The sequence below is a fragment of the Gracilinanus agilis genome, chromosome 2, assembly GCF_016433145.1.
Source record: "Gracilinanus agilis isolate LMUSP501 chromosome 2, AgileGrace, whole genome shotgun sequence".
Lineage (NCBI taxonomy): Eukaryota > Metazoa > Chordata > Mammalia > Didelphimorphia > Didelphidae > Gracilinanus > Gracilinanus agilis.
In genome coordinates, this window is record NC_058131.1 from 655,706,077 (window position 1) to 655,730,118 (window position 24,042).

Genomic DNA, 24,042 nt, shown 5'->3' on the forward strand with positions numbered 1-24,042 from the left:
ATAATTAAGGCATTAAAAATACTAAAGAAAATATTTTTTATATGTGTAATTGAAATTTTGAGGTCTCTGATCTAAACTTCCTGTGGAAGTTTAGGAGTCTTTCAAACTACATTTCCCAAGAGCCAACTGGCTTCCTCTCTTGCGTAGACATGTAATCGAGTAGACAGGAAGCATAATAATGTAGAGAGAAGAATAAAGACTGAGGACTAGATTGGCTTGCTCTCTTACCAGCTGAAGCAGCATGGTGGCAGAGGTAATGGCGGGTCTTTCAGACTGACTCTTAACATGACACATGGCTTCATTTTTCTATTGGCTACCAATAAATCTTTTAAAACCATAATATTTTAAAATCTATCCTTTTATATCCATTTTATTTCTTACACTGGACAAAGAACTCTTTTTTTTTCAGATAGCCTAATAAGCCACGCTTCTTCTGTCATGACTCTTTCCCCTCCCCTGACAGGCAGAATTCTGAGAACACCAAATTATCTCCAGAGCTTCAGACCCGCTTCTGCCATTTTTTGTGTCTTTGTTTTTTCTCTTTTCCCTATTCTCCTCAGCCCCCCCCCCCCCCCCCCCCACCTACTTCTCCGGGAAAGGGGAAAATCATTTTTCCAGCAGCCTATTCCTGCCTGTTTCTTACATTCCCCATGACTCCTCCCCAACCCCTCCATGGAAGCTCCGCCCAATTGCTGATCCCAGATCTAGCTGTTCTCTCACTGCTGTTCCAGCTACACCTGCTAATGCTGTTGCTGCCTCTGACCCCAGGCGCTGCGCAGAGACTTGGGAAGTATAAACCCCTTCATTTCCATTGTGCACACTGGAGAGTTTCCTTGGAAGCCCAAGTGTGTTTCCTCATAGACATTAAGGACTTTTAACAGAGGAAAGCATCTATGCCCACAAGCCCCTCCATGTGGTGTTTTTTTCAAGCCCTACCTACTCGCTTATCTAGCCACTCACCCCCACCACAAGCTTCTCCACAAGGGTTTTCCAGCCAGGGGCTTTTCTAGCCCCTATCTCAATTGGCTTCCATGTGGGCCCTAGCTTTTATTCTTCAAACAGGAAGTAGAATGGCAAGCATGGCCTGCATTGCCTATTTCAAACCATTCCTTGTAATTATCTTGCCTGAGATTCAGGGGAGAAATTCAACCTCCTAGGCACACTGGCATTTGAGCCTGCCCAACCTCTGAACTATAACCATTATGAGGGTCATCCACACTGCTCAGTGCAGAGCTCAGATAAAAGGAACTTGAATGGAATTTTTAAAAGAGTGGAGGTGGATTTTAAACCTCAAACTCCATTGTTTTTTGAAAGTCTCTGTATCTTATTGTATTTTGCTGATTGTTTTATGATTAATTTTGCTGTTTTAAGTTCATATATTAATCTGATCAATATCTCTGTTACACTGAATAATTTTTTAAGCTAATGAAGTTTGCTGCTAGATAAATTCTGTTCATGATTTTCTTGTTCCTTGAGCAAATCTATTGGGATTAGTAAAAAGGTCTTTAATTACACTTGTTGTAATTTGTCATTTGCTTATATTGTATTTGCTAATTTTTTCAAGGTTTAAATTTTTTTAAGTTTATCTGTATTAAGCTAAATTGGTATCTATTCTGTTATATGATTTTACCAAATAACAAATCATTGTAAAAAGACCATGAACATCTTAAATTTTTTTAAGTTGTAAAAATCCATAAGTCTTACATATACTGACTTTGTCATCTCAACTATCGGGGTCACATGTTGTCTTAACAGTTTTTATTCTATCTAGAATAATACAACCTTGAAGACTATGATAACTTAAGAACTTAAATTTTAATTTTATAAGCATCTTAAAAATTGACTTTAGGATTTTATAGTAACTTCTGAATGGATGATATATGTATATGTGTGTGTATATATATATGTATATATATATAAATATATAAAGCTGTCTTAAAAGGTAGAGAAAACAAATAGAAATTTCCTACCTATATATAAAAGCAGGAAGCCAAAAGAGCTCCTGTATGGTTTGATATTTTAACTCTTTATTTTAATTTACTTTCCAATCAGAAGAATCTAGAATCCTTGATTATATTTTAGACTCAAGAGGTTTTTATCAGATTTTTTTTAGGCTCTGCTCCACATTTGGATGGAGGCAGTAACAGAATATCTCAGCCAAGGCTGAATGATTTGCTATACCTGTTGAATTTGTGATAAGTATACATTTTCTTTTTAAACATCATAGCAAGTGGTTATATATAAAATGGGTTTGTTTGCTATTGTCTTTAAATGTGTTATTATAATTTTGGAAATTTTGATACTTTATTTGAATGTGCATTATAAATCTTCTATTTTGTAAAAATAATTTTCACTCAGTAGTTCATGGCAAAGTTTAAAAGGAAATGCATCTCATTTTTGGGTGAGAAACCTTTCACTGATTCTAAGATATATATTTTTGATTTTTAAAACATTCTTTTATTATTTTTTCCCTTCTATGTGCAATATAGTATTTGAGGATTTTTTATTTTTCTCTTTTTCTCGTTTCTTGTACTTTAAGTACATATAAACAATGTTAATCCTTTTTGATTTTACAATAATATAAGTTTAATATAAATATATAACTGCTGTAATATTAATGCATACCCAAAAAAGCTTTAGACTGCGGTAACCTGCCAATTATTGGTAAATATTATGGGTCTGGGATTAATGATTCTGTCTGATTCCAGGAGAAGGGAACACAAGAGCCACAACGTCAAAGAGACCACCCAGTCCCAATGGGATTGGTGAGAAATTGCACAGTGCCTAGTAGCACAAGGTCAAAAAAGACCATATCAATCCAGGTAGGATTGAGGAACTTCTATGCCAATACTAAAGGGGTTGAACTTCCTGTGAGGTTCGGGGTTACAGCTGTTCTGACATATGTTAGAGGCCAGACTTCCCTGAGCTTTATCCTAGTCAAGTACCAAAGGTTGGCCATCATCCTGGCTTGCCCGATCCCTGAGAGTCAAAGCAAATCAGACAAGGGAAAGACACTTCCCTTTCACACACACAAAAACTTTTGGTCCTTTTCTTTCTCTTATAAGTGTGGCAACTTTCTGCAGTTATGGGGGTAATTGCACAATTGCTTAAATCACTTTAATTGGGCCTTGATTCAAGGATCTGCTATAAGTTTATTTTCCTTATATTTTTGCACATAAGACTTTGATATTTTACATTTCACTCACAAGTTACTTTTTGTCTTTTATTTGGATTTTTTTTTATCTTTATTTCTTTTGCCAATTGACTCATACAACCCCAAAACTCAGCATGCATCCTTAGCTAATCTGGATGTTGGCCTTAATCCTCTTCAATGTATTATTGAATTCTCCTCAGAGGGGTGTATATGTTTTATAATCAGAATGTATGTATTATAATCTATAATGTAAAGTTTAAATTCTTTTGAGAGTAATTTCAGGTTAAGAAATTTGCCATCTCCCCAGAATCCAGACAACAAACCTATTTGGAGAAGGCACCAAGAAGAGGCCTGAAGAAACCTACATTGCATCAAGAAGATCCAGAATGAACTTTGGAGTGCAGTTGATTGAACTATGGGGAGTTGAATGCATTTGTTTTGAATGTACATTCTTATGGCAAAGGGGACTGCCCCCTAGTTGGCTTTTTGTCAATGTGCCTAGCAATCTTAGGATCATTGTTTTTGTCCTCCTTTCTTTTTATCCCCAAAATTTCTGTAATTAAAAGTTAGTTATATTTATAAGAGTCTTTGGGGAGACCAGTCGCCCTTGGCTCTCGGGGGAATATGCAATTGAAATTTTGAGGTTTCTGATTTTCAAACTACATTTTCCAAGAGCCAACTGTGTAATCATGTAGACAAGAAGTGTAATAACATAGAAAGAAGGATAAAGACTGAGGACTGAATTGGCTTGCTCTCTTTTTCCAGCTGAAGCAGCATGGTGGTGGAGGAAATGGCAGGTCTTTCAAACCGACTCTTAACATGGCACGTAGCTTCATTTTTCTAATGGCTACCAATAAATCTTTAAAAACCATAATATTTTTAAATCTCTCCTTTTATATTCATTTTATTTCTTACATATAAATAAAAACACCTCAGAATATACCAATTGCTAAAAGAAGCACAAAAACCCATTGAAGAAAAGAACTTCTTAAAAAAAAAGAACTGGACAAACGGGAAAAGGTATACAAAATTTACTGAGGAAAAAAAAGAATTCCTGGCCAAATGGAAAAGGAGGCATAAAAACTCACTGAAGAAAAAAATTCCGTAAGAATTAGAACTGGGAAAAGATCAAGATTATCAAGGGAACTAATGAAAAAAAAAAAAGTGAAAGATAGTGGCCTAGCAGTACTAGATCTTAAAATGTACTATAAAGCAGTAATCATCAAAAAAATTTAATATTGGTTAAGAAATAGAAGGGTAGATCAATGGAACAAATTAAAGGTAAATGACCTTGGAAATCTAGTATTGACAAACACAGAGATCCCAGCTTTTGGGAGAAGAACTTACTATTTGAGAAAAACTGCTGGGAAATTTAGCAAACAATAAGGCAAAAATTAGATTTAGATTAATATCTCACACCCTATACCAAGAAAAGGTCAAAATGGATATATGATTTAAATGTAAAGAGTGATATTACAGATCTATGGAGAAGAATTTACAAGATGTAAAATGAATAATTTTGATTATATTAAATTAAAAGTTTTTTTGTACAAAATGCAACCAAAATTAGAAGGGAAACAAGCTGGGAAAAAATTTTAACAAATTTCTCTGATAAAGGTCTTATTTCTCAAATATGTAAAAAATGAAGTCAAATTTATAAGAATCCAAGTCATTCCCCAATTGATAAATTTGTTAAAGAATACGAAAAGGCAGTTTTCAGATGAGGAAATCAAAGCTATAAATAATCACATGAAAAAATTGTCTAAATCCCTTTAAAATAGAGAAATGCAAATTAAAACAATGCTGAGGTGCCACCTTCCACTTACCAGATTGGCTAATATGGTAGAGTAAAGGAAAGTGGTAAATGTTGGAGGGGATGTGGCAAAATTGGGGCATTAATGCATTGTTGGTGGAGTTGTAAACTGATTCAACCATTCTGGAGGGCAATTTAGAATTATGCCCAAAGGGCTATAAAACAATGCAGACCCTTTGATCTAGTAATACCATTACTAGGTCTATAGATAAAAGAGATAAAAAAAAAACTGGGAAAGGATCTACTTGAACAAAATATTTATAGCTGCTCTTTTTGTGGTGGCAAGGCATTGGAAACTAAAGAGATGTCCCTCAATTGAGGAATGGCTGAACAAATTGTGGTAAATGATGGTGACAGATTATTGTGCTGTTAAGAAATGATGGTAGAGAATGATTTCAGAAAGAAATGGAAAGATCTACATGAACAGATGCAGAGTGAAATAAGCAGAACCAGGAAAATAATGTACCCAGTAACAACCATGAATAACCTATTCTCAGCAATACAATATGCCAAGATAACCCCAAAAGACTCATGATGAAAAATGCCAACTGCTTCCACAGAAAGAATTAATGGAGTCTGAATCTGCACAAAAGCACACATTTCACTTTTTTTTTTGGCGGTGGGGTGGGGGGGGTGGAAGGGGGGTGGGTTGAGTTTATTCCACAGAAGGATTAATATGGAAAAATATTTTATATAATTTCACATGAAAATCTATATAAGATTGCTTACCTTCTTCAGTGAGGAGAAAGAGAGAATTTAGGATTTGAAATTTTAAAAACCAACCAAATGTCTAAACATGTAATTGAGAAAAAATATAAATAAATGCCTGTTTAAAAAAAACTAAAAAAAAAGAAAATTTCATTTTTTCATTCCTAATTCACTGCCCATAAGCACTGAAGGACCTATGACTGAGAAGTCATTTCAAATTAGGAAGGATGAAAGTTTAAGTACCAAAGAGGAAATGAGAAGTATTGGGAATCTCTGTCTCTTTAGTAATCAAATACATAGGAAAAAATGAATGATTCAATAGTTACCTGATTTATCAGAGAAAGCTCCTTCAGAGTCAAAGTTCAAATTCTCAGAGCTATCAGCAGTGCCAATTGAGGCTTCAGACTCAAGTGTTTCATCATCTGAGGCCCGGGGTTCCAAGGCAAGCATCTCAAATGTTAGTTCCTCCCTGCAAAATCCAATCAGAAAGGCCATTAGAACCCAAGCTGAAGGAAGATCTAGGAAAAAAGACCTGGGAGATGGGAATACAAGTGACTGATACTGCCCCATTTGCTATAGTTCAGACAGTGAAAAAGACTATTACCCTGAAGCAAAACAGCAAATACTAAAGGTCAAGTCCTTTAAATAGTGGGGTAGGGGATAGGGAATTGGTTTTATTTAGCCCCTTCACAACAAAATCCATAGAAAATAAGAATGTTTTTTTCTCCTCGCCTCCCCTCCCTACCATTCCTCCCACTCCTTTCCAGCCAAGAACTGGTTTACATTTGGCAGGCTGTCTTTCTCCCTGGTCAGCCTCTTGTTGCTCACAGGACATCTGTTAATGAGAAGGTTCAGATTTCAGTCCAGATTTCTACTCAAATCTTTATTCTTCCTGATCTAATGGTGCTCCCACTTACTCCTTCTGAGTCTAAGCCCTAATAATAGGTTCACACACTTGATGCTCTCCTGTAAGACTTGCTGAATGTTTTGTGCATATTAAACTGAAAGCATGCTAAGCAAAGGTGGTGGCCAGCAGGAATGTAGGAAAAAGAAAGATAGGTGGTCAGGAGACTTGGGCTCTAGACCTATTTCTGCCCCTGACTGGCTATAAGTGAGCAAGTCAGTCTTTCTGGGCCTATTTTTTTATCTGTAAAGTTATGAAATTATACCAAATAATCTAAGCCAAATTAATTTTGCTTTGTTTCAGTGTTAGAAAAGGACCCCAGCAACCAAATGATCACTTTTAATCCAGGCCAGTTATCTTAACAATGAACACTAATGGATCACAACAAATGAAACAACTCAAAACACATGGTCCGGAGAAATGAAATAACTTGCTTGATGTTAGAAGAATCAGGACTAGAACCCAGGTCTCCTGACTCCTATTCCAGGACTCATTCTACTACACACCACACCATGTCGGTACCATTGGCTTCACAGAAGGACAACATAAAAACAGTATTTTCCCCCTCCCACTATGGAAACTCACTTTTCTTTCTGTAAGTTTTCAATCTGCTCAGTCAGCACTCTCTCTTCCTGCTGCATGGCTGCCTGCTGTTGCTCTGTGACATCCACCTCTGTGGCTTCCTCATTAGTCACAGTTTCTTCTGGAACTTCAGACATGGAGGGTAGCCGGACTGCAACAGGAGATGATGGATTTGGGTGATTTCCCTTACGAATACGCCCTTTACCCTGGAGAGAAAAAAACATATAAAAAGCTTCATATCTTCATATTCTTTGGGTAAACAGTTTAGGACAATGAGCATGCTTTTAGTCCACTGGATGAGTAGAGATAATAAATGCACACAAACTGTCATTGGCAGGAGCCTTAGGATACTAAGACAACATCCACTAAACACAAACATGTTTACAGTTTTGGAAAGAAACCCTGAAAATAACTCTGCAAGAAACCTGAGAGGGTGGAAGGAGATTACACAGGGTTCAATTTCCCCTTAATGATATAAAGACCCAGATCCCCTGAGTTTATCACAGGGTACTAGCAGAGCATAATCCATCATGGTTATATGGCACAATATACCATGGCTACAAGCCATGGTGCTCATCTTCATTGTGAAAACCTTTCTATATGAAGAAAAGTATTTCCTGAGAGAGTGGTTAAAATTTTGTATGGCTTATGTAAATATACTGAAGGAGAATCCTAGGGAAGAAAGCAAAACTATGACACCTGTAAGCTTCTTATGCTCACTTTGAATCTGGATAAGCTGACAATAGAACTGTCTTGATTCCATGTGTTTTTTATGCACACATATACTTACAATGGTGAAATGCATCAGATTTGTTATTGTTTTAGCTAGCAAAATGGAGGAAGATCAATTCACCTTAGAAGTAGATGTTCTCTTTATTTCCCTCTACTGACTTCCCTACTGCTTGTTTTGAGTATATAGTGGAAAATAGGAGCATAGGGAGTAATTTTATTTGTCAACTATAATGACATCCTACTTCACTCCAATGCAAATAGAAACAAGAGAAGAAATTACATGAAGACTTTATTTTTACTTCTGGCTTCCTGGGGATGAACTTGTGACTAAGAAGTTAAAAATGTTTTTTAGACAAGAAACAGAAACAATAGAATGTATTCCTTTGGTTAACTCAATTATTTCATTTCATTAAATGTTTATTATATGAGATGTTTTCATTTTCATTCAGAAATGAAAAATAAAAGCCCTATCCTCTCGTGAACAGAATATAGCATAAGAATGATAGAAGGTAGAATGTGTTAAGGGCAAAGAATTAGTCTAGCCAGTGATAAAAGAAATTATCATAAGGGAAGGAGCACATTCATCACAAAATATATGGTTGTCCATGATAAATGACCCTTTCTAAGCAACATTTTGAGAGATTTAACAAAGAGAACCGAGCTGAATCCATATTGCAATATATCAGACAATGAAAGAGGACAATATGATTAGTTGTTAAGAGTTATGTAAAAACACGGTTCTAAACTATTTTGTACCCCATTAGGATGACGTTATTAAACCCTGGGTTGACTTCTGAGACATTCTGAATCCCTAATACCATCACCAAAATGTATCAAGACTAGCAATAAGTATGAAGTTACCTGATGAGAAAGCCTCTTAAGCCACGTAAAAGACTAGCCTGTCTGTCACTAAGCCTTTTAAGTATTTAGTTCATAACACAAAAATGCCTTGTATTTGCAAAGAGACATCAAAAAAAAGATAATAGAAAAAGGTCAGAGTATCTTTTAGGTCTGGAAGTTTAGGTCAACTTTGAGCAGGCTTGGTAGCATCATTCTCCATGAGGAGAAAGCTCTGGCCAAGACTAGATTACAGTTCCAAATTGCCAGTCTCCTGTGTTCTCTTAATAAACTCAGGGATCCACATGGATATGTTTCCCTGAAATAAATATTTCACTAGAATGTAAGGGTTCCCAAAGAGATGTTTTTTCTATAATCAGTGAAAAACTAACATTTGCTTGAGAGCAAACAGCATGTCCACGAGATATAAAGAGGTACAAAGAGATTTCAGGGTCCCAGCTTCAGCGTATGGAATTTTGTTACCTAGAAAAAAATTCTCATCTGTGCCTAGGCAATTTCTTTATCCCCACAAATGAGGGGAATAAGACACTCAACTAACAAGGTTATCTGAAAGTAAACTCCCATTACGGTTGCCATTACTGTAGCAGTGCTGTGACAGTGGTATCAAGGTCACAGGAGAATTGCTTCTGCATGCTCATCTTCTTTCCTTGATCTGTTTTTAAGCACAGAAAATGTCAATACTTATCTCAGTCTTTTATGTAATAAACAAAAAGCCTCTCTGAGGTTCATTTGGTGCTGACCATTTGGCCAGCCAGCACTCAGTAAGCCCAGTGCTAGGTTTGGAGATGACATGGTCCTCGCCCTCACAGTTTAGGCTATGTACTCTACACCAAAGCATATCCATACTATATAAGGAAAACAGAAAGAGAGAAACAAAATACTTAGTGAGGTCCCAGGAGGAATGGTGTTACTGACAAGGAGATCAGAGAAGACCTCAAGGAAGAGGTGGAATATGAGCTGGAATTTAAAGGATTGGTAAGACTCAAAAGATGGAGAGTGAGGAGAAAGAAAATCTTTTTGACTTAAGCCAGGTAAAGCAGCAGGAAAACACATTAAATGCAACTCCCTAGAATGGATGACTGCAAAGATTTTTGGATTGAATATCAGACACTGACATATTTATGTTTCAAGATAAAGCCAATCAAGGGAGTATAATTTAGCAGCAGGATAGGCAGAATATTGTAGTCAGACTTTTATAATCATATGAAGGAAGATACTTTTAGTTTTTAAAAGATTTTATTCAAATCCCTTAAAAATTAAAAACAGAAAACCTTACCTTCTGTCTTAGAATCAGTATTCAATATCAGTTCCAAGGCAGCAGAGCAGTAAAGACTAGACAGCAAAGTTTAAGTGACAGGCCTGGGTTCACATAGCTAGAAAATGTCCAGGTCCTTCTATCTCCAGGTCTGGTCCTCTTTTTCACGGATCTAGCAGTCACTATTCAAACCCTTTAAGTAGGAAATTAGTAACTTACCTGATTTACATATTTTGTCTCTCTTCTCTAAGAATTTCAGATAGGACAGGGATAAGGTTTATAAGTAGGCTGCTGAAATGCTCTTAGTGGCATTTGTTTAAGCCTAGCTTCTAACCATGTACTCCATCTCTGAATGGCGCTAATTTGACCAAATGAAGAAAAGTTTTCAAAAAATTCAATTTAGTATACAAAATGGCACCCAGAAAATATTTATGTTTAAAAAGGAAGAGGGAATTTCTTTTGTATTTTCAGAGCAAGGATATTCTAAGTTGATGTTTCTGAAGGCCTATTGTAGTTTGTGTCTGAGAAAGCAGCCCTTTCCCTAACATCTTAGTATTCCTGATAAGATTTGAAGGTTTTAAGGGCTAGTAGGAAGGACAATTCACTTTTCCTATTTATAGCTTCTTAACAATGATTTTAAAATGATACTTTAAAAATATCTTTGATTTCATTGATATGAGTGCTTTTCCTCCAACTGATGCTGACTGCAACTCTATGCTTTTTCATTGTATGACACTTGTTTTTGTCCATGCCCTTCTATAAATGTACCAAAGAAAGGCCACCACAGATCCTCTAGCTATCTTGACATATAGATAGCACTACAGAAGCTGCCCATTTATCATTCCTTCATGTCTCATTCCAACTATCTTACCAATTCATCTACTTTAAAAAGATCATGTATTTCTATATTATTTTTAATACTACCTGGTGTGTGCTGTTTGCTGCTGTAAATATGCTGCTGCTTGCTATGTATACCCAACATATGTCTTTGGGTAGGAGGAAATGAAAGCCTAGAACAGAAAGTGGTAAAACTTATGCCAAGTAACAAACTTTCTAAAAACTAGAAGAGACCAATTAGAAATCAATGATCCCTTGAGACTGAGAAATATACCAAGATCTAAAGACTAAAAAAAACCACACCATTTTAAAAAGCATAAACTATTGTATATTTTTAATATAATATATAATAACTGACTTGGAAAATGGGTCAAGGAGAAGTAATTAAAGATCATAAATTCTAGGAAACTAACTCTCTCTCTCCCCCCCTCCTTCCCTCCCTCCCTCCCTCCTCCAAATATATATATGTATATACATATATATATACACATATACACACATACATATAAAATATAAAAAATACACACATATATTTAGTTATTTAATACAAAGTAGTTTGCATCTACATAAAATGTAATTTTAATTAGCTGAGGCTCAGTTGGATACATAGAAGTCAAATGGTTAGATTTATGCTTGAGGAAAATTACTTTGAAAGCTTCCTGTTAAGATGAAAGACAGGGAGATCAATTAGGAAGCTGTTGAAAATATCTAATCAAGATGTGATAAGGACTTGAACTGAGAGGCAACTTGGTGAATAGAGAGAAAAGGTTTGAAGCAAGAGATGTTGTGAAGGTAGAAATGGGGTGAAGGACAGTGAGAAGTCCAGCATCATGAAAATAGGATGAATGATACTATGAGATAATAAATTGGAGACATTGGAAGGAAAATAGTGTCTTCAATAGGAATAGGAAGTTTGGAGGAAGGAAGAATTTAGGGAGAAAGAAATAGTTTCATTTGGGACATATTTAGTATAAGATATTCTTGGAGTATCCAGTTTCAAATGTGCAATAGGCACTTGGTGATTTGAGAATGAAGTTCCAGGAAGAGACCATGGCAGGATGTATAAATATGGGAGTAGGAGAAATCATATGAACAGAAATAATTAAACCTCTAGAGGTAAAAAGGTTGCTGAGAGAGAAGAGAGGGACAAGAGAACCCAGGAGAGAGCCCTAGCAAATACTCATGGGTAGACCAAGAAGGATGATCTAGGCAGGTATGAGATAAACCAGGAGACAACAATGTCACAAAAACCTGAAAAGGTATTTAGAAGAGAGTGGTCAATACAGTCAAATTCAGTAGACAGATTGGAAAAGATTAGGACTAAAAAAGACCTTTAGATATGTCAATTAAGAGATCATTAGAAAAGTTGGAAAAATTATAGTGTCAGTTCAGTGACGAGGTAGGAAGTCAGAATTCAAAGGGATGAGGAGAAGAGAGGAGGTAAAAACAGCATGTGCAAATAATTTTTTCAAGAACTATGTCTAAGAAAGAGAAGTGATGGACTCAGAGTGCAGAATAAGATGAAGACTTCTGGATGTGGCCATTATATGGATTTGTTTTGCTTGGTTTTGCTCATTTGTTACAAGGGTTTTTTCCCCTGTTTTTTAATTGGGGTGGGGGCATTGGAGGGGGTGACAAGTGAATTAGAAGGCCATTGAAACATTTTTTTAAAGGCATAAAAGAGAACAAAAGGAAATTCAGTAGGAAGCAGACTCAAGCAGGGCAGATTTCAAAGTAATGCATAGAACCTTCTTCATGTAATATATATTACATATATGTATACATACATATATATTTTAAAAAGTGTTAAGAAATGGAGACTCATGGTTTCAAATACCATCCCCTTTCTGTGATCTGACATGTATATATGTAAATGCTCATGGAGGGTGCTTAAGTTTAGAATATAAAATTTTTAAAACCTATGGGATTTAATAAAAATTGAATGTAATCAAGGCAAAACTTTTTATTAGTGGATACCTTTAGCAAAAATATAGAGATACTTAGTGAGCTGAGATTGCATTTCTACTCCTATAGCCCCCTTGCCTTTGGCCTTTGTTCAGTCATACTGCATACATGCTTTGTGTACATGTCTTTCATCTTGATTCCAAGCTCCTTGAATGGAGGGACAGTTGTTCTCAAGGGAAGTCCTAGTTGAGTAGTCTCCCTTGTCTCTGGGACCACTATTACTTCCTCTTAATTCTTATTTCACCATTGCCCTCTCAAAGGTTAAACAACTTTTGGGCTGCACTATTTGAACCTCAGGGAGGATTACCCCTGAGTCAAAATGCTTGTAGGGACTGAGAAAAAGTGAGGCAAGTCCAGATTAGAGGGAGCTCTAGGGCATGTTAGTTTTAGTGATAGGTAGGCACTCATAGTGCTGGGGTAGAATGATGGAAAAAGAAGGCAGGCAAAGCAGGTTGACAGCAAGAAGAAGAGATCATGGCAATATTCCTGGAGATCTTTCCCTGACATCTGGAATGTGGCAGATGGAGAGCAGAGGCTTATAAAAGTGTGCTCCCTTCCCCCATTTATTTACCTGCTGCCCATGTACGCATACAACTAATTTCACTGCTACCTTAAGCGTACTACACTGTTTTGGAAACTAAAACATTTTAACTTTGTCTTTTGCAACATTTGTTTTGATATTGACTCTATAAGAAAAGGTAAGTGGGGTGGGGGATATTATTTTCAAAGAAAGGTATGATCAAATTTGAGTGAAATGACAGGTACGCCCAAAGATATAACACAAACTAGTAAAGAGAAATGCCTAGATGAAGCACTAAAAGTAAGGTTTTATGAGAGATTGGAAGAATGCATACTGCCTGAGAGTAAGGAATAAAAGATGGTGTCACTAAAATAAAAATACATGACTTGGGCCTTTTAGTATAGGGATAATCTCAAAAGATGGATACAAGAGGCAAAAAAGGATTGAAACCTGGCTCTGGTGAGATTGTTAACAGAGGAAGAAGCAAAAAGGACAAGTTTGGGAAATGGAGAGTAACCTGTTCAGTTGAAGTACAGAATATTTAAGGGGGAAGGCTGGAAAGGTAGGTTGGTGCCAAGTCATAGAAGGTCCTCGGTGCCAAGCTAAGGAGTTCTGGAGATGACAGGGAGCTACTGAAGGTGTTTCAACAGAATAACCTAATTCATCTATGAATTAATTAAGGATAGATGTGTAGTGTGGAGGAGATAAAGGCCTGAATTAAGATGGCAAAAAATGCAAATGTAAATGAGAGGAGGAATGTGAAAGCAATCAGAAAGATACTGGTACTTCATTAGATCAGGGCTGATATATAGAATGAATGACACTATAATAAAAAATAAGCAGATAAATTACAAGAATCAGATTTAGAGTTTATAAGGTAAGTAATTTCCTGGTTTGGTTATAATGCAGGAAGTGGGCAAATGGATACTTAGGGTATGAAACCCAAATTCTGACTGCCATCTCTCTGTTCCAAACTGCACAGGTAATCTGTAATCAGGATTCTATTTTCCAGATGGTTTATCAGTAACACAAGAGGTGCCAAGTGAAATTTACTCTGCATCTTTTCTAGGTTGGAAGCTCTTCATTTATAAGGGTGGCACAATTTCTGCTGGATGAAGATACTGATTTGTTGCATAGGGATGAATGTTTTAACCAACTAACCCGCTTCCACTCCCCTGCCCTGCTTCCCCTTTTTTCCACAGAGATGTCACTTTGAAACTTGCTCTCTTTCTAGCTGCTGCTGAAACTGAGAAGCCTGAAAGAAACATAGACAATTCCTACTCATCAAAAGGCTGAAGAGTGGTCTTTCCTTACTGAATATATTCACAAATGAGTATAAACCTCTACGTTCAAATATTAGATGGTTTCTTCCTCTTTCATTCAGTTTAGGCTAGTGAAATAAGTGACTGATATCTCTAGATACTATCAGCATCTTCCCTGAACTCTTCTCTGCTCTACCAGTAATCAACCAACCAGCATTTTTAAGGTGCTTCCTATGTTTAATAATAAGTTTATGAGTACAAAAAATCAAACAGTCTCTGCCCTGGAGAAGCTTATATTCTCCTGGAGAAAATAATATGTACTTATATAAATAAATATAAAAGTGAAAATAAAAATAAATATAAATAAAGAGGTAACTTTTAGGGGAGGGGAGGTACTAACAGCTGGTGGGCAATTGGGCAAAGTTTCATGGACAAGGTAGTGTTTACACTAAGCTTTGAAAGAAATTAGGAAAGGAAAGGGTGGTTGTGAGGAAGACATTCCCTCCAAGGCACAGCTTGACAGTCTACACTAAGGCATGGAGACAAGAGATGGAGAAAGACAGAGTGAGACCAGTGTGACTGGACCTGATGACAACTACTGAAATTGTAGACACAGATGAAACATACTATAGTGACAAATGAATTTTTTTGGTACTACTTAGTTTCCCCCACTTTATTTGAAAGAGTATTATAGAAATTTATAGCATATTTAATTTTCAAAATTAAATTATATCATTTCAAATTGAAATTTAGAGCATAGAATTAATCTTTATTTTTAAAAAATCAGTACAATGAAATCTGGTTTATGCAATTTGTATAATTTTTTTAAATTGAGGGTTATTCAATTACTATAGTTCTGTGATGGTGAACCTTTTAGAGATGGAGTGCCAGGACCCACCCCCCTGGACAGAGTGTTATGCCCGGCCCCCACCAGAGACCAAGTGCTAAGCTGTGCCACGCCCTGGACATGAGAGGAAGGAAGAGCTCCCATTGGGCTGCTGGGCAGAGGGGCAGGTGCTTAGAGGTGTATATGGAGATCGGGAGTGGCCCAAGCTCTTCATTCTCCTCTAGCTCTGCCATCTGTGAGCTGCCCACCTTACCCCTTGTGTGCTCCCACTGGACAGCTGGCCAGAGGGGTGGGGGTTGTGAAAAATTATCATCCGTAAAGTGGAGAGGGGATGGGGAGCACCTCTGCCTGAGTCCTCTGCCTTTCTAGTAATGAAGGGAGAGAGATCTGTGAGAGAAATCTGGAGCAAAGGATCCAGTGGAGCAATGCTTGCTAGGAAGTTGATTTCTATCCTCTTATAGTTTTCAATATTTGGATTTGATATCCATTATTCTCCATCAAACAGACAACATGTATCACACCAAATACAGGAGAGTGAAAAAGAGTAAGCAAGGACCTGGAAAAAGATTGGCAGACAACACAGGAAGCTGTGAAAAGGGAATAAGAATGGAAGCGTGACTGGTAAGAATAAACAAGGGGCAAAAGGCAGAGAAGAAAACCAGTTGATTAGAGGTCACCTTTGGTCTCTATGAGGCAGGGCTGCAAAAAGGAGAGTCTTTTAAACTAGGGATGTTTAAGTTCTTTTGGAGGGTGATCCATACCCATGGTTAAGGAGCAAGGAGTCTGAGAGACTGTGAAGCCAGTCCAAGTGTTGGCCCCTGCCAGATCCCTGTCCATCCTTTCTTTCCAGGAGACCTCCCCCTCCTTGCTAAGGGGTAAGTGAGGTTGGGGGCTAGGACCAAGGCCTACGGCTGCACATGATATGTGGACAACCATGAATGATGATCAAGCAGTACAACTCCTGGATGAGTGACATGCAAGGATGTAACGCGGCTGTGATACACTACAACATGTTTAATACATACCGGGATTGAATTGCGGGTTATGCTCATAAATCTAACTGCAATTAGTACAGGTTTCTGGATTAGAAAGGACATGAAAAGGAAAGCAGAAGGTTAGAGTACATATCATTCCCCCTCTAAGAGAATGTTTAATCTTTGAATGGGGTGGATTCATTGTCTCTTTGCAGCACCAGCAATAAAGCTCAGCTAGGCCAGATGGTCTGCAAAGTAAAGTCTGTTGCATTGGAAAGGTGTCTCCCCTTTAGATTTAGCTGGGTCCTAACCAGGACTATTAAAGCATGCCTCAGAAATGGCTTTAATTTTTCAATGCAACTTTTGCTCATTTTCCATGACAAATTTGGATGGTATCCTGGGATCAGATGACTTTCCTGCCTATTTTGCTGTCAGAAAAAAGCACATGCAGATGTCTGTGCATTCAATAAATGTATTGAGCACCCAGTGACATAGGAAATGGATCTAATCCAACACTAGCCCAAGCAATGACTGTGAAGCTGTGGAAGAGGGAGTGATGCTTATTGCCATCCCCACCCCCACCCTCTCAGATGTGCAGTTAGAATGAGGAGTGATGGGAAACAAATTGGATTTTCTCATAGTGACATCAAACATCTTTGGGAAATAAACTGTGTGGGTAGTGGGGTTGGCCTAGATGTCATCATTAATGGCTTATTTTGAAGCTGATTAGACATGCTGAAAAATGGAAGGGTGCATGGTTGAAAAAGCTTGATATTTTAATCCAGGGGAGGGGCAGTTAGTTTTTTAGATTCTTAAGAGTCTGAGATTTAAGTGGTGGGAATAGGATTTTCTGTGCCCCACAGGAGGTCCTAGAGGCAGATATCTAACAAGAATAACACAAAAAGAGAAAATTAATCCCAGTATACATGATACCTTCCTCAGTGTGCCAAGGCACCGAGATTGTAAAAGAAACTTCTATTGTCTCAGAAGCTACTTTAAAAAATAAGAGCAAGTGCTCTAAGCAACATCTCCTGGAATCAGACGTTGGAAGGAAGCACAGAGAGCATTTAGGTAGGATAGCTTTCCAAAAAACGAGAAGAGAGAATAGAGATGACTGACAGCCCCCACCTTTTTTTATCTCAAGACTTTGACATACAAGTCTCCACTTTATACAAAGCTAACTCAAGAGGAAAAGTTAAGACGTTTTCATGGCATTTAAGGCAATAACTTTTTTTTAAAAGTATTGTTAATTTTATGGCTCACTAAAGAGAATTCAGAGAACACCCCTCTATTTCACTCCAGAGAGAGCTCATGATGTCTAAAACTATCCCCGAGACTGCAATGTCTTCTACATCTTACCATTGATCGTCGGATCAGGGACAGCCTGGTCTTGGCCTTGTTCTCAGCAAACTCCAGGCTATTGATATCTTTGAGACGGGCCTTATATTTGTTCATCTGTTCCACAACTATAAGTTCCACACAGCTGGAAAAAGAAGAGATTAAAGAGTAACTCAAAGCTCTTGGTCAGCTGTGCTGGAGTGAAGCAAGACTTGGGCCTGGTTTTAGGTGAGGGTCAAGGAAGGGGCTTGGAATGAGTCTATTAATAGTTTCAACTGAAGAAAAAATTCCTCTAAGAGTTTAAGAAAAGTTAACATAAGAACTCTTCAGCTGTTCCCTGGGAAGGGTCAAGGCAAGGATGGGCAATCTGAAAAGTTGAGACCATTTTCTGAACTTTGGCCAGAATTGGAGCCATAGGGCTTTATATTTCAGGTTCAGGGAAGCAAAGGGTATATAAAGTAGGAACGATCTATCAGAAATTATTTGGGACCATATGTAATCCCAAGTGAGACACATTTCAAAGATAGGTTTCCTGAAAAACAGCTGATAGAAATGACTCTGTACTAAGAAAGAGAACATGAAGAAATCAAACCAGCTTCTTTCAACTGCAGTAAAATAAAATTCAGGTATTCTAATACTGTTGTACAAAAACACAAAACGAGCGTAGCCCTTGTTTTTTATTTACTTGGAGTAGTTAGAACACCCACTATATATGATGTTAAGTTTAGATAATTGTAAGGAACTTGGCTCGCAGAGTGGTTCCCAGAGCTTTTGTAAATGTATGGTGCAGTAATTCTTACGTCGTTGTTTTGCTGATGTCCTGCACGCTCTGTAGTGGGTCAATTGTGTCTGGACAACGGAGAATACAGGGAGCAAATACGATGGCTAAGGCATTAGCAGACATGCGGTTGGTATCCTCCTGTAGTGCAATCCTAAAGACCAGAACAGACCATCCAGAAGACCAGAGTGAAAAGTGAATAACCACCATGTCACTGTATAAAGGTTTGGGTACAGAAAGAGTAGTAGCAATGGAGAGACATCCTGCTGAAAGAATGCTGGTTGGATCTGGAATGAGGTCAAGTTCAACCTCTTGAGAGCTGTGCTACTCTGAGCTTCAGTTTCCTCATCCATAAAATGGGGTTTAGTAACACATGTAGAACTCTTCACATCAGGTTTTCTGAGGCTTAAATTATATAATGTATGGAAGTCCTTTATAAACCTTAAAGTGTCATGTAAAAGGCACCTATCATTACTATTATGATTGTTTATAGGAAGGTACTGGTTTAAGAGAATCTAGAAGGGTATCTGCATTAATTTACATCTTTTTTTTTTTTTTTAAACCCTTAACTTCTGTGTATTGGCTCCTTGGTGGAAGAGTGGTAAGGGTGGGCAATGGGGGTCAAGTGACTTGTCCAGGGTCACACAGCTGGGAATATCTGCATTAATTTAAAGGGTCATTGCAGCTTTTCTCTCACCCTGGTCATTACCTCTGGAATGAATAGTGTTATAAATTTTGGAGCTTAAAAGGGGCTTCTTAAACCACCTTAGTTCAGTGCTTTCACTTAATAAATAAGGACACTGAAACCCATGTTGCATACACAGCCATCCAAAGTAGACTATGGCATATGTCACTGCTCTTTGGGCTATTTGGCAAGTTTCATCATAACATTCCTCTAAGATTTTTAGGATCAAAAACGGATTCACCAAACAAAATCAGAATATGCTGTATTCACAGACAATTCTTAGAACCTTGGCCTGTAAGTAGGTAAGACATAGCAATGTTACATGCATGAATCCTTTTGACCCCAGAAGTTAAACAGGCCAAGCTACTAACTTTGGACATTTAGTCAGTCATGACGTGCTGCTTTGAGGCAGATAAAAGTGAGTTACAACGATAGAGACTGTTAACTGCCCAAGAAAACAATGTCCTATAGTAGCATCCTGGTCAGAGGGTACACTCTTCTTAGAGCAGCTAATTCTAGCTGTCTTGCACTAGAGAGAATAAGAGATACTTTAATGAATATGTATTGGTGTGTTCTTACCCTAAAACACTGAAGTATGAGCTCTCATTAGTTAAGAAGCATTCTAGGAAAACTACTAAATCTCCCCTCCCTCCCGCCGCCCGAGCAATTACCTGACCAGATGAAAGATAAGGCGTTCTAGAGTATTAAGATGTGTTCGGGATAGCTGATCAATCACAGAATATACACCATGAATGGTCTCCTTTCTTTCTTGCAGACCTAAAAGAAACAGTGAACCCAATAAGAATGAGTATGGCATCTGCTACTCTATTTTTCTCTTGGATAAATAAGGTTAAAAAGTGGTGGTCCATTCCTCATATTATCATAGACCAATTCTCAAGAAGTTAGGCAAGTGAGTTTTCAATATCTTCACTTCTCTGAGAGATGAGAGAGAAGAAGGAGAAAGGAAGAGAAGGAGGAAGGGAGAGAGGGAGAGAGAGGAAAAGAGAGAGGGAGAGAGGGGGAAAGAGAGAGGCAGACAGACAGAGACAAAGACAGAGGATTTTAAAAAGACTGTAACACATCACTCTAGGGAATGTCAGCACTCTGGTCTTCCTTATACACAATTTTGGGTACAAACCATGGACATAAGTACATGAAGTACAATTATGAATGAAAATATAGAACTATACCTAATACCCCATATAAGCATTCCTTGGGTAAGACTTTCTCTTTATTCTTTTACTTTGATGTCAAATTTAATTCCATACTTGATTAAAATACACAAGATTAGGGTTGAAACCCTAATTCTGAGTCCTGTGGGACGCCATCATGTAACTGGTCTTCTTGGTATTTTGGTACTGTGTGCTTACCCATAGCTCTCAGAAATTCCTCGTAGAGTTCAAAGGTCATGAGAGGATTAGGCAAATCTCGAAGCCATTGTTTGAACACACTGGCAATGACATGAATGTTGTAGTCATCTAGATTTACACTGTCAAGATCTATTGTAAGAGAGAAAGAAGAAACCAAGTTATCCATTCTTGGTCTCTTATTTTACTAATGAAAAAGACCAGAAGTGCAAGAGGATCATAACTTTTTCACGGGCACATTAGAAATCTACAGTAAATGTGAGGTTGGAAATTATAGACAGTTGATACTATTTACTCTAAAGTATATAAAGTTTCAAATTTTAAAGTATCTTGCATATATGCCTTTATTTAAATCTTATAACAAGCTTGTGACATAGTATTACATCAATACCTTCATTTTAGATAAGAAAATGGAGTTTCAGAGTAGTCAAATGACTAGCTTGAGGTCCCACAACTAATGAATACCACATGTAGGCCTTGAAAATAGTTCTTCTGACTCCAAAGTTCCCCACTCTTTTCACTGCACCAGGTTGTTTAGTTCTTGGTTTCTATTTTAGTCACTAAGATGAAGTACCTGCTTACTTGTATGATTATATTCTAAATTTTCAAAGACTTCTATAGAGTGGTTTAAGATGATTCTACTTTAAATGAAAATTGCCTTAGAAAAAAGACAATGTGACCCATTTTAATATAATCCCTCTCCTCCCCCACCGCCTCCCATCCCATTGTTTGTTTTTCTCTCTAGTTTATGTTTTGAAAAGCACAATTCTATCTTACCAGTGTCTAGACCTTGGCGAAGCTCCTTGATTTTATTAGTTGAGCCAGATTTTCGGTAAATACCCTCTGTATATAATCCATGCATTTCAATGTAGTTTATTAGTTTCTCTACCACTAGTGGAACAGTTCGTTCTTCACTGGTTAATCTAGACAGTTCAACCCCAAACTGTCGAGAAGAAAGTTCTGGATCATACTAAGTGGAAAAAAGTTTTAAAATTCATTTAGATTTGAGAAAAACATTTAAAATGAATTCTAATTTCTCAATAAATAGAGTTCTGACAATTTCCTGATGAGAAGCTGATTTCTTCTGGTTTAGAGTTGTTTACAAGCAGTAGAATGAATCTTCTGCTAAGTGCAAGGCACTGAAGGGGCAGCTTACACCCAAAATTCCCTTCCCTTGTGGGTACTCATAAACCATGACAACTACTGATATACATTCTATTCCTGTGAAGTAACTCTACAAGGACAGAGGGCAACACAAACTATGCACATTCTGTTTTTCCAAATGAATCCCATCTGTTTATCTTCTGTGATTTTGCTCACATTATTTTTGTCTCTTGGAAAGCCTTTCCCTTGTTCTCCCCTGATCTGCCCATACCATTTAAATGTTACTTCCTTCATGGAGCTTTTCCCGTTTGATGGTTTCCTTTTCTGGATGTCCTATAAGGACTCTAGCTCACTTAACCACACTTTCACATTTTTCTTTGTATTATTGTTATATAAACATATGTATGTATACATATATATATACACACACGTATGTTATGTTTTGTCTTCTTCAGACTGTAAAGTCTCTTTTTTCTTCCATAGCACCTAGTACAGAGTGTTGCACATAGCAGATATGCACTAAGTATTTGATAGTAAATGTTAAAATGGAAGGCAATGGGAAAGCTGTAAAGACGATGCCTTTAATATAAAGATGCACATAGTCTTTGATAATACACATAGGTGTGGGAAGTGAAAATTACCTTATAAGTCATTTTTAGAAAGCTAACAATAATGTCTATTCCAAAATTATTATAATTAAATCATCATTCTTCACTGGAATGCTGGATGACATTGGTTTAATCTTTTTGGCTAAAGTTGAATTTCTATTTTTAATCGTATTGTGTATATGTTTTTCAGTGTAATGGTTCAGTTCATATGAGTTCATCTGAACAACAACAAGACAAGATTTGTGCGAGTACAAAGATTAACTCAAGGACTTACTAAATTTTTCAAATTGAGTTTCTAAGGGAAAAAAGGTTAAAAAAACTTAACTGTTTGAAACTGAAGATCTTTTAAAATTAAACATATTTTAAAAAATCTCTAGATCAAGGTTCACTCTATTTGGGAAAGTGTTGCTTGCCTAACTTACAAATAGTCTAGAAATCTAAAAATGAGTTGTAACATACCTATATGTATAACACACACAATTCAATAAAGATTGGCAGGAATCCAGTATCATTTTAACTGCTGATATGTGTCTACTACTCAGTTGACAAATAATGATGAGAGATGATAAGATTATGAGTAAGAACTGGCAACTTAGAAAATTAAGCAAAACGAGGGTTCCTTTCATCTAAAGACAAATCATGTTTTAAATTTATAGTAATGGGGGCAAGCTGGGTGGCTCGGTGGATTGAGAGCCAGGCCTAGAGATGGGAGGTCTTAGGTTCAAATCTGACTTCAGACACTTCCTAGCTGTGTGACCCTGGGCAAGTCACTTAACCCCCACTGCCTGGCTCTTACCACTCTTCTGCCTTGGAGCCAATGCACAGTATTGACTCCAAGACAGAAGGTAAATGCTAAATAAACAAACAAACAAATAAAAAAATAAGTGGATTTATATCACTCATCTACTTGCAATAATATTAGCTAAACTTTGATCAGCATAATGACCAATTATAATTCAGGGGTGGTGGGGGGTGGGTGGGTGGAGGGAGGATGGATGGGGAGAATAAAACATGCTACTCACTCCAGATGGAGAAATAATGCACTCGAGTACAGACTGAGAAATATATTTTTAGAACATGGCTGATGTGGAAATATGTTTTGCTTAACTTTACATGTTTGTAATAGATTTTGTTTTTCTTATTTTCTGAAAGGGGGAGAGGAAGGAAGAAGTGAGATAGACTTTGAAATTGAACATAAAATTGAAAATTTAAAAATATCTTTGTTTCCTTCCACAAAATGAAACCTCAAGGGACCGAGCTGTGATGCTATTTAGTAGCTATCTGGGTCTAGGTTCTAGTTTTGAGGTACATTCTCTAAGCAGTATAGGAAGGTAGATACATTTCTATGATGGTGAATTCTGTCACCATCTGTCATATTCTCATTTTAGCCATATCCCATTTTCTGAATATTCAGATTTAACATTTAGCTCCTATCAGACTGTAGGCTAAGGGTAGAGAGTCCATCTACTGAAGCTCTCTCTAGCCCAGAACCATACCCAGAATGGCAGCCCAGTGTTTTCTTGGAGTGATCCCTACAAAGGAAGACAAAAGGTCCCACTAAGTGAATCATAAAGCATAGCTCCATACCTTTTTAGAGCACTTGGCTGTGGTTTTCAAGCAGCACTTTTTGTGGCAGGCATACTTGCATACTGAAAAATAACAGCAAGAAGCAGAATTATGAAAAACCTGCTTACAAGTGATGCTTTCCTCAGAAATTTTTTATATTAAAATGAATGGTCTAAAATATCACA

At 37.2% G+C, this 24,042-nt stretch overlaps 1 protein-coding gene across 1 annotated transcript in view; it reads right to left on the reverse strand.

Moving 5' to 3' along the window:
* MYO9A (myosin IXA) overlaps positions 1-24,042 on the reverse strand; it is a 232,246-nt gene that overhangs the window by 3,745 nt on the left and 204,459 nt on the right. The window contains exons 34-41 of the mRNA XM_044665785.1: positions 23,879-23,940; positions 21,357-21,549; positions 20,583-20,711; positions 19,884-19,989; positions 18,550-18,681; positions 17,771-17,894; positions 7,165-7,367; positions 6,002-6,144 (exon numbers count right to left, since the gene is read on the reverse strand). Of these exons, the coding sequence (XP_044521720.1) occupies positions 6,002-6,144; positions 7,165-7,367; positions 17,771-17,894; positions 18,550-18,681; positions 19,884-19,989; positions 20,583-20,711; positions 21,357-21,549; positions 23,879-23,940 (1,092 nt within the window). The remainder of the gene's footprint in view (positions 1-6,001; positions 6,145-7,164; positions 7,368-17,770; positions 17,895-18,549; positions 18,682-19,883; positions 19,990-20,582; positions 20,712-21,356; positions 21,550-23,878; positions 23,941-24,042) is intronic.